At 41.9% G+C, this 12,915-nt stretch overlaps 2 protein-coding genes and 2 non-coding genes across 10 annotated transcripts in view; all 4 read right to left on the bottom strand.

The window, feature by feature from the left end:
• The window catches only part of LOC139384179 (heterogeneous nuclear ribonucleoprotein R-like), a 40,015-nt gene extending 37,719 nt beyond the window's left edge, over nt 1–2,296 (bottom strand). For 6 of the 7 annotated variants that reach the window (XM_071128887.1, XM_071128886.1, XM_071128884.1 and 3 more), the window contains exon 1: nt 834–1,154. In XM_071128887.1, coding sequence (XP_070984988.1) covers nt 834–853 — 20 coding nt within the window. In that variant the 5' untranslated portion in view covers nt 854–1,154. Of the gene's footprint in view, nt 1–833; nt 1,155–2,154 lie in introns of those variants that run through there. The other variant, XM_071128885.1, reaches the window with a different exon arrangement.
• A 319-nt stretch (nt 2,297–2,615) lies between these two features.
• On the bottom strand, nt 2,616–5,551 carry LOC139384182 (large ribosomal subunit protein uL13-like). Its single transcript, XM_071128892.1, has 7 exons — nt 5,481–5,551; nt 4,763–4,835; nt 4,421–4,486; nt 4,060–4,161; nt 3,511–3,596; nt 3,270–3,329; nt 2,616–2,862 (listed from the first exon to the last, which is right to left on the bottom strand). The coding sequence occupies exons 1-7, from the start codon at nt 5,499–5,501 to the stop codon at nt 2,653–2,655; spliced, it is 618 nt and encodes a 205-aa protein (XP_070984993.1). The 5' UTR covers nt 5,502–5,551; the 3' UTR covers nt 2,616–2,652.
• On the bottom strand, nt 3,013–3,094 carry LOC139384235 (small nucleolar RNA Z195/SNORD33/SNORD32 family). Its single transcript, XR_011628825.1, has one exon. It is a non-coding gene; the product is annotated as a small nucleolar RNA Z195/SNORD33/SNORD32 family (small nucleolar RNA).
• On the bottom strand, nt 4,920–5,002 carry LOC139384234 (small nucleolar RNA Z195/SNORD33/SNORD32 family). Its single transcript, XR_011628824.1, has one exon. It is a non-coding gene; the product is annotated as a small nucleolar RNA Z195/SNORD33/SNORD32 family (small nucleolar RNA).
• Nucleotides 5,552–12,915: the final 7,364 nt, after the last annotated feature.

Raw genomic sequence — 12,915 nt, forward strand, 5'->3', positions numbered from 1 at the left:
AAATCTAAAATTAAGTGTGTTTCCACTGCATTGTTAACTCTACAGATAGTTGTCTCAAAAACTGTTGCGTTAAATAGCAAATGTGCCTAATCTGGTTTTGGCACCTGCGCTCTAGCCAACAGCTTGCAGTTACAGTGCGAGTAGGCGTGCGGGTTGTCTAGTCTACTTAATGAAATTGTTATGGATAAGAGGGAGAATATTTATATTTGTCAAACGACCGTCAAGCATAGATCATCATGTTACCAGAATAAAACCCTCAATATTTATTGGAAAGCAGCATCAACCTCATTACCGTGCACTTTCACCACCATGTGAAGCTCATAATTTATTTCATCTGAAGCCTAATATACTACATGGTTTCCAGAGTCGTAGTGGAATGACGACACCACACATCGCATGACTCCAAATTCACTTTCATATGATGGTTATTATATCAATATTTGCACATATTTGCACATTTTTACTGACAAAAAAAGATCCCACCATGTCGAACGAACAAATTATCTGTCGGAGTTAATAAAATTACACCGGAACTTCCTGTTTCTGTCACAGCTATTATTGATTTTTTTAATAAAAAGGTGGTGTGTGTCCAGTATGCAGGTAGTTTTGTGAGCCAATGCTAACTAGCGTTAGCGCAATGACTAAATGTTTTGGGAGTATCAAGTTAGCAACTTCCTTCAAACTGCACGCAGACATAAAAATGGTATCCACAAATTAATCTGACTCTGGGAAAGTAGATGGGGATTTTGGCAATAATGCCCTAAGTACCCCTTTAACATTACCCACCTAGCTAATGTTAGCCACAACAAATAAAAAATGTATAACATGACCACCTGCTCGTCGAACATCTCATGGATATTAATATGGAGTTTGTCCCCCCTTTGCTGCTAAAACAGCCTCCACTCTTATGGGAAGGCTTTCCACTAGATGTTGGAACCGTTTCTGCGGGTTCTTGCTTCCATTCAACAACAACAGCATTAGTGAGATGGAGCACTGATGTTGGGCGTTTAAGCCTAACTCGCAGTCAGCGTTGCAATTCACCCCTAAGGTGTTCGATGGGGTTGAGGTCAGGGCTCTGTGCAGGCCAGTCAAGTTCTTCCACACCGACCTCGACAAACCATTTCAGTATGGACCTCGCTTTGTGCACTGTCATGCTGAAACAGCAAAGGAACTTAAGCTGTTGCCACAAAGTTGGAAGCACAAAACCGTCTAGAATGTCCTTTCACTGGAAAAACAGGGCCTAGCCTAAACCATGAAGTTTCCACTTCACAATAGCACCACTTCCAGTTAACCAGGGCAGAAATTTGACGAACTGACTTGTTGGAAAGGAGGCATCCTATGACCGTACCACTTTGAAAGTCACTGAGTTCTTCAGTAAGGACATTCTGCCAGTGTTTGTCTACGGAGATTGCATGGCTGTGTGCTCGATTTTATACACCTGTCAGCAACGGGTGTGGCTGAAATAGCCGAATCCAGTCATTTGAAGGGGTGTCCACATACACTATATACAAAAGCATCATACGAATCGTAATTCGTGACATGCGAAATGGATTATGGGATCTCCACAAATTAACATATCACACGAAATGTAACAATTGGAGCATCCCGTATTCACTTTTAGTCTACCCGAGTCCAGGTTGGGCTACTTTTTCACGAGCTATGCTGAAACGCATTTTAATGTATGAAATGCTATTACAATAACGTCCCAGTTAGTTTAAAAGTTAGGGAAGTTGCTAGCTCCTAGTCGTTCGCAATATATTTTGCATGTGAGCGACACGTCTATTTCTCGCTGGACTGCACGACGCATGTCTGTCTGTATGTTATATATGGGAGTGGGACGCGGGGTTGTCGAGTCATGTTTTGGTTCGTACTGTATATAAATGCGACCACCCCGCAACTGAGAATTAAATTGACAATTCGCTTAAAATATTGGTCCTTTGCTATTAGATATACACTTTAAGAAAAGAAGGTATGACTAATATGCCACTTGATTTTGTTTTACCCCATTATTGTTCAACTCCTATCCAACGGGCCTGTAGCTTTCTTGCTAGCTAGTAGTACTGCTATAGCGTTGCCAGCGAGCGTTAGTCGCTTCAGTATTGCAATGGCCAATCCTTTCCTCTCCACAATACCAGAAAAACAGGAAGCACTTACCGATCCACAAAGCCTAGTATAACTGAAAATTGAAATTGTCACAATATAACAAATGTGGAGTGTTCCTAAGTGGGGTTCTTGCTTATTTTGGTTTGCACACTGGCGAATTGACAGCTAGGGCAATTGACGCGGCCTCCTCTCCAACCGCCAGTCGCGCGCACGTATTTGATAAGCGGGGTTTCCGACAGCACCACACATGGCCATCGTGTTGAATGGAATTGACGCCGTAGAAAGATTCACAATTGATTGTGCTAAATGTCATACCCCAAATTAGTCGGTCTTCTTGAAAAATGTACAATCTGGATGTTGCTCCAAATGCTTCTGTTGTGTTCAAACTTAACACTTCATCTCTTGTTGTAGAACTAACTACACGTCATGATGCATTGCTCATTACTTTCCTTCACAACGAACGCCATGTCAACTTCATGCACCTCAAACATTCCAAGAAATCAAGCGAGTCAAACATTTATCTATCTTTATAGGCCACCATGAACAAGCTCAGACAAGGACACCGTATTGTTTAAGGACAGCAGTGTACTTTGAAATCTTGCTCTCCACGTTCTTCTCTGCCAGCTTTGACAGCTTGATCTCTGTCTTTTTCTTGGTGTACCGGATCTTGGCCTTCTCTTTCCTCTTCTCTTCCAAAGTGGCTGTGATAGCCTGGTACTTCCAGCCAACCTCATGGGCCAGACGTCCAAGGAGGGCAAACTAGGGAAGGCAAGTTCACACAAAGGACAGGAAAAATTACTAATGAAAAAGCATTACAAATCAAATTATTAGGCTAACATAATCCAATATCAGATCATAACAGAACAGTTGCCATTACTTGGGATTCAAATAATTATTTGGATGTTGCTTTATGCCTCAGATGGTAGTGCATGTAAGGTATTCTCATGGTCGTCAAACTCGAATACTTACTGTGGTAAACATCACTGACAATAAGCAAAGATACCAAAGATACCAACCTGGCTAAATACATGTCAGCCAATGTCATTCAAGAACGACGTGGCTAAACATTAGCACAATCTGCAACTTTTGAAATACAGCTACCTACTAGTCAATGTAGCTTTGATAAAGTCAGTGGCATTATTTGACAAACTAATTTTAGGCTTTACCTTGCGAGTGGGCTTCAGACGCACAATCTTCAGGGCGGCAGGTACGACCATGCGCTTCCTCTGTGTAACAAAATAAACGTCAGCTCCAAACAAATGCAAGTCCATTAGAAGGGAGGACAATTGCGTCTCAGATTCAGGGGTATTTTCAAAGTCAAAACTCAAACAATGTATGTATGGAAAAGTAGCATCACTGACAGCACACAATCATAGAGTTACACTTAATTATTGAAACATCAGTCACCTTGTCATAAGGAGGGGGGACACCATCAAACACCTTCAACCTTTCCAATGCAGCCTGTCCTCTTTTGGTTTTGTGAGGGAGCATGCCTGTTGGGGTCAAAGTGGCCATCAACAAAACATTTAGGCAATTAGGTCACCCTGCACTGGATTGGCAATATTTCGTAGTGTTAGTAAAGCCGGGGGGGGGGGGGGGGGGGGGGGGGGGGGGAAAGAGGGGGATCACAATACTTAGGGATACATCACACTTCAGTTCCATGACAATTTTGGATTGTGAATATGCTTAAATTCCCAATGTACAGTAACTTCCCCGTGACTTAATAGATCAACACAACATTGTGGCCTTGACTGAACTCAGCAGTCAGATCCGGGATAAGTGTTCATCACAGTCAAGTAGGATCCATCCATTGACCAAAGTAGAGTTCAGGATGTGTGTACTTCATGCCATCAACCCAATATGGACCATTTAAATAAATATCCATATAGGTTAAATCCACGCAAACCACTGGACCAGTAAGTCAGAGCTGAAAAACAGGAGGGGTTTTGATCTTACCCCTTACGGTCCTCCAGAAGATTCTGCTGGGAGCTCTGAAATGGTATGGTCCACGAGAGGGGTTGGTGTTCATCCTTTTACGCAGGAAAGCCAGGTACTTCACTATTCATAAAACAGGTGCAGTACACCATCAAGCTAAGCCATAGTCTCAACCGCTTTACCACAGCCACAATTATTTCACAACTGTGGTCAACATATACTATGTTGCTTAATGTGTCAGATGGTAGTGCATGTAAAGTATTTCACTGGTCGTTAAACTCAAATATTAGGAGAAAATATTTTACTGTGAATCAAAATAGAACCACACAACCCTTTACAACATTACAATTAAACCAAAAAAGTAAACCTGACAACAACTTACATTTGTTACGATAGAAGTTCCCAGAGATGTTGATACCCTCACATCTCACAACTACCACCTTGTGTCCTGAAAAGGAGAGAAATCATGACTTACATATTGAAATATGGACAAGTACACAGGCCAATTATTTAATATATCTCAGAGGGTAATGTGAGTTATCATTGTAGTTACTCAAGCAATGTAGGTTAAAAAAGCATCACTGACAGTTGTAGCAAACTAGACATGACTGTGTCCACATCAAGATGTAATTACACATTAAGTGACAATATCATTGGACTGGATAATGATCAAAGTCTAAGAGATGGGTATTAATTGACAAAATATTGGACTTCCAAAACTCACCCAGCAGAACTTGCTTAGCCACAATGGCAGCAAGACGACCAAGTAGATGGCCTCTGCCATCAAGCAGCAGAACCTTGGAGGAAAAGCGTAATCAAGTCATTTGCGAAAAGCTAGTTGCCCACCACCTGGGGTTCAAATGATTCAACGAGCTTGTTTTTATGTCTCAGATGGTAGTGCATGTAAAGTATTCTCATGGTCGTCAAACTCGAATACGTTACTGTGGTAAACATCACTGACAAGCAAAACGAAATACGAACATGGATAAATACATTTTAGTTATGGTTTTGTGTCCACATGGCCACGTCCGGCTGGCAAGAACGTTCAGAGCTTAACTGGGGCTAAACATTAGCTCGCGCAATGGATAGCGTTACCCAACTATTGAGTTGAACTCAAGTCATGTTAATTGAGAAATCTTACATGGCAAATTTAGGTATTTCATCTAAACACTATCAAAAAGGCCTAAGAATCAGCAATTAATTTTGCAGGATCCTTGTAGCTAGACTAGCTTGCTTTAATTAGCTAGCTAACGTTAGAAGGCATGACTAGCTTAGCTAGCGATGTCAGCAACACCATTCATGTGTCAAATAAAGCAACGAATAACCTCCCCCCTAGTCTTCACTTAACACTGAGCAATAGTTAGCTCCATTTCTGGATACAATATGTATATGGCTGTATTATAAACAAATATAGCAATGTTGGTTCTAGCGCTGTTACACACCTTATTGAACCGGTCCGCCATGATGAGCGAAAAGAAAGACAGACGGGGTTGTCCGCTGTAAAAGACAGGGGTTTCTGGGCGGCGCTATAGCGTTAAAGGAAGTTACGAGTTTTCATTCTTCTTCTGGGCTTTATACGCAGTACATAATATGCACATTGCCACCCCCTGGGCAGAGTGGGGATTACAGAAACATTTCCCATTACATTTTGTCATACATTTTTAAAATGTCCCATTAAATTTAGCATACGGAGACAATGCTGTGGCATGCTGAGTTTCCAGCTGATGCAGAGCAGCGTAGCTGGAAAGCAAGGGTTTGCCCAGTGGAGGTTGGGTGTCGTGGATTTGTGGCGACATCCACCACCAGGTTGCTGTCGTCACATTGAATCTTTATTTAACTAGGGAAGTCAGTTAATTAAGAACAAATTCTTATTTACAATGACGGACTATCAAAGGCCTCCTGCGGGGACGGGATAAAAAATACATTATATATATATATATATATATATATATATATGACAAAACAAGAGAGAACAACACTACATAAAGAGAGACGTAAGAACAACATAGCAAGGTAGCAACACAACATGACAACAACATGGTAGCAGCACAAAACATAGTACAAACATTGGACACAGACAATCGCACAAATGGCAAGAAGTTAGAGACAACAATACATCACGCAAAGCAGCTACAACTGTCAGTAAGAGCATCCATGATTGAGTCTCTGAATTAAGAGATTGAGATAAAACTGTCCAGTTTGAGTGTTTGTTGCAGCTTGTTGCAGTCGCTAGCTGCAGCAAACTGAAAAGACGAGTGACCAATGGATGTGTGAGCTTTGGGGACCTTTAACAGAATGTGATTGGCAGAACGGGTGTTATATGTGGAGGATGAGGGCTGCAGTAGATATCTCAGATAGGGGGGAGTGAGGCCTAGGATGGTTTTATAAATAAGCATCAACCAGTGGGTCTTGCGACGGGTATACAGAGATGACCAGTTTACAGAGGAGTATAGAGTGCAGTGATGTGTCCTATAAGGAGCATTGGTGGCAAATCATGTGGCCGAATGGTAAAGAACATCTTGCCCCTCGAGAGCACCCTTACCTGCCGATCTATAAATTATGTCTCCGTAATCTAGCATGGGTAGGATGGTCATCTGAATCAGGGTTAGTTTGGCAGCTGGGGTGAAAGAGGAGCGATTACAATAGTCTAGATTTAACTTTAGCCTACAGCTTTGATATGTGCTGAGAGAAGGACAGTACCTTCTAGCCATACTCTCAAGTACTTGTATGAGGTGACTACCTCAAGCTCTAAACCCTCAGAAGTAGTAATAACACCTGTGGAGAGATGGGCATTCTTCTTACCAAACCACATGACCTTTGTTTTGGAGGTGTTCAGAACAAGGTTAAGGGTAGAGAAAGATTGTTGGACACTAAGAAAGCTTTGCTGTAGAGCATTTGACACAACATCCGGGGAGGGGCCAGCTGAGTATACGGTCGCAATTGTAAATGAGAACTTGTTCTCAACTTGCCTACCTGGTTAAATAAAGGTGAAATAAATAAATAAGACTATCATCTGCATATAAATGGATGAGAGAGCTTCCTACTGTCTGAGCTATGTTGTTGAGATAAATTGAGAAGTGTGTGGGCCTAGGATCAAGCCTTGGGATACTCCTTTGGTGACAAGCAGTGGCTGAAGACAGCAGATTTTCTGACTTTATACACTGCACTCTTTGAGAGAGGTAGTTTGCAAACCAGGCCAAAGACACCAATAGTCCTTAGCCGGCCCACAAGAATGGAATGGTCTACCGTATCAAAAGCTTTGGCCAAGTGAATAAAAATAGCAGCACAACATTGCTTAGAATCAAGGGCAATGGGGAAATCATTGAGGAACTTTAAGGTTGCAGTGACACATCCATAACCTGAGCGAAAACCAGATTGCATACCAGAGAGAATGCTATAGACATCAAGAAAGCCAGTCAGTTGATTATTGACAAGTTTTTCCAACACCTTTGATAAACAGGGCAAAATAGAAATAGGCCTATAACAGTTAGGATCAGCTTGATCTTCCCCTTTAAATAAAGGACGAACCGTGGCTGCCTTCCAAGCAATGGGAACCTCCCCAGAAAGGAGAGACAGGTTAAAAAGGTTGGAGATAGGCTTGGCGATGATAGGGGCAGCAACCTTAAAGAAGAAATGGTCTAAACCATCTGAAGGACCTTGAAATCTGCAGCCATGCCCTTCGCCAAACCATCAAGGCAACATCAGGTGTTGCCGAAAGGAGTAGCCAATGGCTCTGGCTGAAGTGAAAAGATCCCAGCTGGTACTCAAAGTGAGAGGGAGAAGACTAGGCAGGTACAGGTTCTGGGACGCTAGAACTCACTGTTGAGCTTTCTTGGGATGTTGCAGGCTCATCGATGAAACATTAAAGATGGAAGGTGCCAACTTGAAAACTCCACTGGCGTATCTGCCCTGTCCCAACACCGGAGCAAGTATTTTAGGTTAGTGCTCATGATCTTCTATTGGCACAAGGCATTTTAATATCTATATTAACTCATTTAAAAAAAATACACTGATGTCTCAAATGTATAATATTCTACAAGCGTCTCTTGTGGATTCTCAATACATGATGTCTTATGGCTACTACGTTATTCTCAGTGGACAAATTAGTGTCTGATTCTCAAGGAAGAGTTTTACCCGTTTTCATACGTGTCAGCTTCATGTTTTCATACATGTATTGGCTCTCATAGCTCTCTAAAATAATTACCATACCTTATATCTAATTAATATATTTTTTATCGTGCATCCCTTTCATGAAAACTGTCTCAACGGCACAGCATCACCACAACAATGTAAATCACAAACAATAGTGCAACAAAAACAACAGCTGGATAGGGATCATTAAATTAGCTACAGTTCATAGGAGGAGGGGGGGCATTGCTGGGCATAGTTAAAATGTCTTCTACTGGCGGGGACAAATTATTTGTGAATTCTGGCGGTTTTGTGTACATGGGATTTGTATCGGTGGCCTGGCGGTAATAGCTGGTATCACCTAATCGATTACCATCTACCAGGGGCATCATGCACCATTTATTTTGGAGGGGGCATGAAGTTGTTGAGGTTTGAATTTAGCATTTTTTCAAACAGCTGAAACAGCCTTTCCTGCAATCTAGAACCATAATCATTATGCATAATTCTGTAAAAAAACATGTATATTTTTCTATATAGATTATCTAAGCACACCTCATAACCTATTAATTTGTCATTTAATTAATAATGCACATTGATTAAGAACCTTTATGCCTTTTATGGAGTTTAGTACAAAGGATGTACTAAACTCCAAATAGTACCGTAACCCAAGAATTAAAGCAATTTTAGTATTTTATGAAGTCTAGCAACCTTGCCAGCAGGCATTCCAGCTAAAATAGTTAGACAAGTTACTTACTTGATTGATAGCCTGAAATGGCTTGGTAGCTAGTTACGAGGTTGGGAGATTGGGAACTTATCTAGCTGGCTAACTTAAGCCAACTTAAAAAAAACTGGTAGGTGGCTAGCAGTGGCGATTTTAAGCATGTAAATCTTGGTGGCCCCAAAAAAAAAAAGATATAGTGGAATGCATGCCAGCAAAGCCACTACACAACATTAAACAATAAATTAATTGCACTATAACAGTGACAAACGGTGCCCACAAACTGTTAGGCCCTACATAAATCTGTCCCAACAGCAGTCCCAACACCTTAACACTTCTAGCGTAGCCTTGTCTGTCAGTGAGAAAGTTAATTCAGCCTCATTTACTGCCTTTAAAAAAACCATAGCTGATATGGTTGACTTGCTTAAACAAATGTGGTTTCTACTGACAATTGACATGTACAAACTATGGCATAAGGGGATGACAAGCGGATAAGAGGCAATCCGTAATTTCGATTAAGACATCAATGAGCCAGCTAGGACGGACGTAGTCAATATAACTATTTGTTTAGCACTTTTGAAATGTACAGCGACAGAATTCAGAACATGGGCCATTCTTACAGTCTTCTCCCTGTACACCAAGTTAGAACCTTAAGATAAATAAAGGGGACTTGTAAAGCAGACAATGAAAGCTCTTACAAAATTTGTTGATTACATTTCTCTAAAACAGGCTATAGGCTATATGTGCACCACCAAGTCAGAACAGTAGGTGAATGAGGGGGTAAATAGACCAAATTATTAAGGTGATAAACATGGGCTATTAACAGCTTACTACACAACATCCACTTAGAATTACTTTCTTAGCTACAGTATACATATCTCCCTGACATATGAAATAATTTATGCAGCAGCATACAAGACATTTTTGGACTCACCTTGAACAGGAAGGTGGCACAGTGGTCCATCATGGGCAAATTTTGTCATCAAAGTCTGGCATTCTCTGGATTTATGGTGCATTCAAGACAACTGGGAACTCAGAAAAAAACAAGGTTGAATCATGATCTTCAGTGCCCGACTTACAATTCCGAGTTGGATAACCGTTCAAAGCGTATTTCCCAGTCTGAGTTTTTTTTATTTTTACAGAATTCCCAGTTGTCATGAACTCAATGAAGTTAAGTTAACAGTTGTTTTGAGTGCAGCACAAATCAAGCTTCATTGACAGCATGGCCAATGATGAATGCTTATCATTTTAAACTTGGAAAAGAGCCCCTTAATCCCAGATTTGGGACCACATAGCCACTGTCACTGATTCCATCCAAACCACTCATTGTTGAATTTGCGATTTTCAACTTGTTGTGTAAGGTTTATGTCCAATGGCCGATGTGCACCAATACATTTTATTTATAATTTATCGTCATATGACAAGGATTAAAAAGGATTTGCCAGTAGATTGTCAACTAGATTCATGATGACTGGTAGCTAAGATTTTAAAAGCAATCCAATCAAAGCTACTGTATATATCACGTGAATTGACAATTCTATCTGTGGCCAATGACCTTGAGCCTTCTTGGATGGGCACTTCTAATGTAACTATGGCAGCACCCAAGGGGCTAGAATTTAAGGTCTGACCTTAGACCTGGCAGTGATGTAGTGTCCCCATGAGTGACAGAACACTGAGCCAATCATGGCGCAACGCTCCTTATTTTCTGCTGGCATGCCCCACCACCACAGAAAGCACTGAGCTAGGCTGAAACACCTGCATTTTGGAGCTGCCTTACTTAAGAAAACAGACCATATTTGTATGCGGCTTTACTAACTCCGATATATTTTTATATTTTGTTTACAAACTGATATGTGACACATATTAATGCCAAAATAACATGCAAAACAGGCAAGCCCCCCCCCCCCCCCCAAAAAAAAATGTGGGGCTCAAAACCCTGAATGACGGGTCAACAGTGGTGGCTAGTATTTGAGAATCAAAACGGCTTTTTTATTTATTCATCAAGAAGGAATTAATAGGCCACCTAGCTTGACCTATTAACTATTACAGACTAAAAAGGTAACCCAGCCGCGAGCTGCCCAGTGACGCGAGCCTACAAGACGAGCTAAATTCCTTTTATGCTTGCTTCGAGATAAGCAACACTGAAGCATGCTTGAGAGCACCAGCTCTTCCAGACAACTGTGTGATCACGCTGTCCATAGTAGATGTAAGAAAGACCTTTAAACAGGTCAACATTCACAAAGCCTTCGGGCCAGACGGACTACCAGGACATGTACTCAAAGCATGCGCGGACCAACTGGCAAGTGTCTTCACTGACATTTTCAACCTCTCCTTGGCCACCTTGGTCCCTGTGCCCAACACACATATGACGCCACCATCTCAATCGCACTCCACACTGCCATTTCCCACCTAGACAAAAGGAAAAACCTATGTGAGAATGCTATTCATTAACTACAGCTCAGCGTTCAACACCATAGTGCCCTCAAAGCTCATCACTAAGCTAAGGACCCTGGGACTTAACACCTCCCTCTGCAACTGGATCCTGGACTTCCTGATGGGCCACCCCCAGGTGGTAAGGGTAGGCAACAACACGTCTGCCACGCTGATCCTCAACACTGGGGCCCCTCAGGGGTGCGTGCTTAGTGTCCTCCTGTACTTCCTCTTCACCCAATACTGAGTGGCCAAGCACGACTCAAACACCATCATTACGTTTGCTGATGACAAGAGTGGTAGACCCAATCACCGACAACGATGAGACAGCTTTTAGGGAGGTGGTCAAAGACCTGGCAGTGTGGTCCCAGGACAACAACCTCTCTCTCTCAATGTGATCAAGACAAAGGAGATGATCGTGGACTATAGGAAAAGGAGGGCCGAACACGCCCCCATTCACATCATTGGAGCTGTAGTGGAGTGGTTCGAGAGTTTCAAGTTCCTTGGTGTCCACATCACCAACAAACTACCATGGTCCAAACACACCAAGACAGCTGTGAAGAGGGCACGATAACACCTTTTCCCCCTCAGGAGACTGAAAATATTTGGCTTGGGTCCCCAGACCCTCAAAAGGTTCTACAGCGGCACCATCGAGAGCACCCTGACCGGTTGCATCACCGCCTAGTATGGCAACTGCTCGGCATCTGAACACAAGGCAGTAGAGGGTAATGCGTACGGCCTAGTACATCACTGGGGCCAAGCTGCCAATCTACTTTGTACATGACACAAGTAATTTCACCAACAATTGTTTACAGATAGATTATTTAACTTATAATTCACAGTATCACAATTCCAGTGAGTCAGAAGTTTACATACACTAAGTTGAATGTGCCTTTAAACATCTTGGAAAATTCCAGAAAATGATGTCATGGCTCTAGAAGCTTCTGGTAGGCTAATTGACATCATTTGATTAAATTGGAGGTGCATCTGTGGATGGATTTCAAGGCCTAGCTTCAAACTAAGTGCCTCTTTATTTGAGATCATGAGAAAATCAAAAGAAATCAGCCAATACCTCAGAAAACAAATTGTAGACCTCCACAAGTCTTACTTACTTACGAACTCAAAGAAACATGTCGCTGGTTTCGGAGGATTCAAGCATTGTCAAGGACAACCAACCAAATCTACAAAACAAAACAAAACCAGGTTGGCCAATAGGTATCAACAATGGAACCAAACCATCCCCTAGTGGCGAGTGGGGAGAGGTTTACTGATATGGATGTTGACTTGTTAAAATCCATTAATGAAAGGCTTGCCAAACTTGATATCTTGGATATATTACGAGAGGACATCAATGCGTTATGTGCCAGTCTCGAATTCAGCCAATGTCAGATTGATGATCTAAGGAAAGAAAACACTGCGCTGAAAGGTACTGTAGACTCTATTCATAGCAAGGTGGAGGTGGTGCAAAGGGAGAACAAACAACTTAAAGAATCATTGCTTGATGTACAGTGTCGATCAATGCGGAACAATCTAATATTCTCAGGGATACCTGAGAATGACAACAGCAGAGGCTGTGAGGACACAGTCCGAGACTTTATGTC

The sequence above is a fragment of the Oncorhynchus clarkii genome, chromosome 25 (assembly GCF_045791955.1).
Source record: "Oncorhynchus clarkii lewisi isolate Uvic-CL-2024 chromosome 25, UVic_Ocla_1.0, whole genome shotgun sequence".
NCBI lineage: Eukaryota > Metazoa > Chordata > Actinopteri > Salmoniformes > Salmonidae > Oncorhynchus > Oncorhynchus clarkii.

Coding starts and splice junctions, on each gene's coding strand:
- LOC139384182 (XM_071128892.1), bottom strand. CDS start 5,501: ATGGCGGACCGGTTCAATAAG. Junction 4,836..5,480: donor TGGCGGACCGGTTCAATAAG/GTGTGTAACAGC, acceptor TTTTCCTCCAAG/GTTCTGCTGCTTGATGGCAG. Junction 2,863..3,269: donor GTCTGAAGCCCACTCGCAAG/GTAAAGCCTAAA, acceptor TGCCTTCCCTAG/TTTGCCCTCCTTGGACGTCT.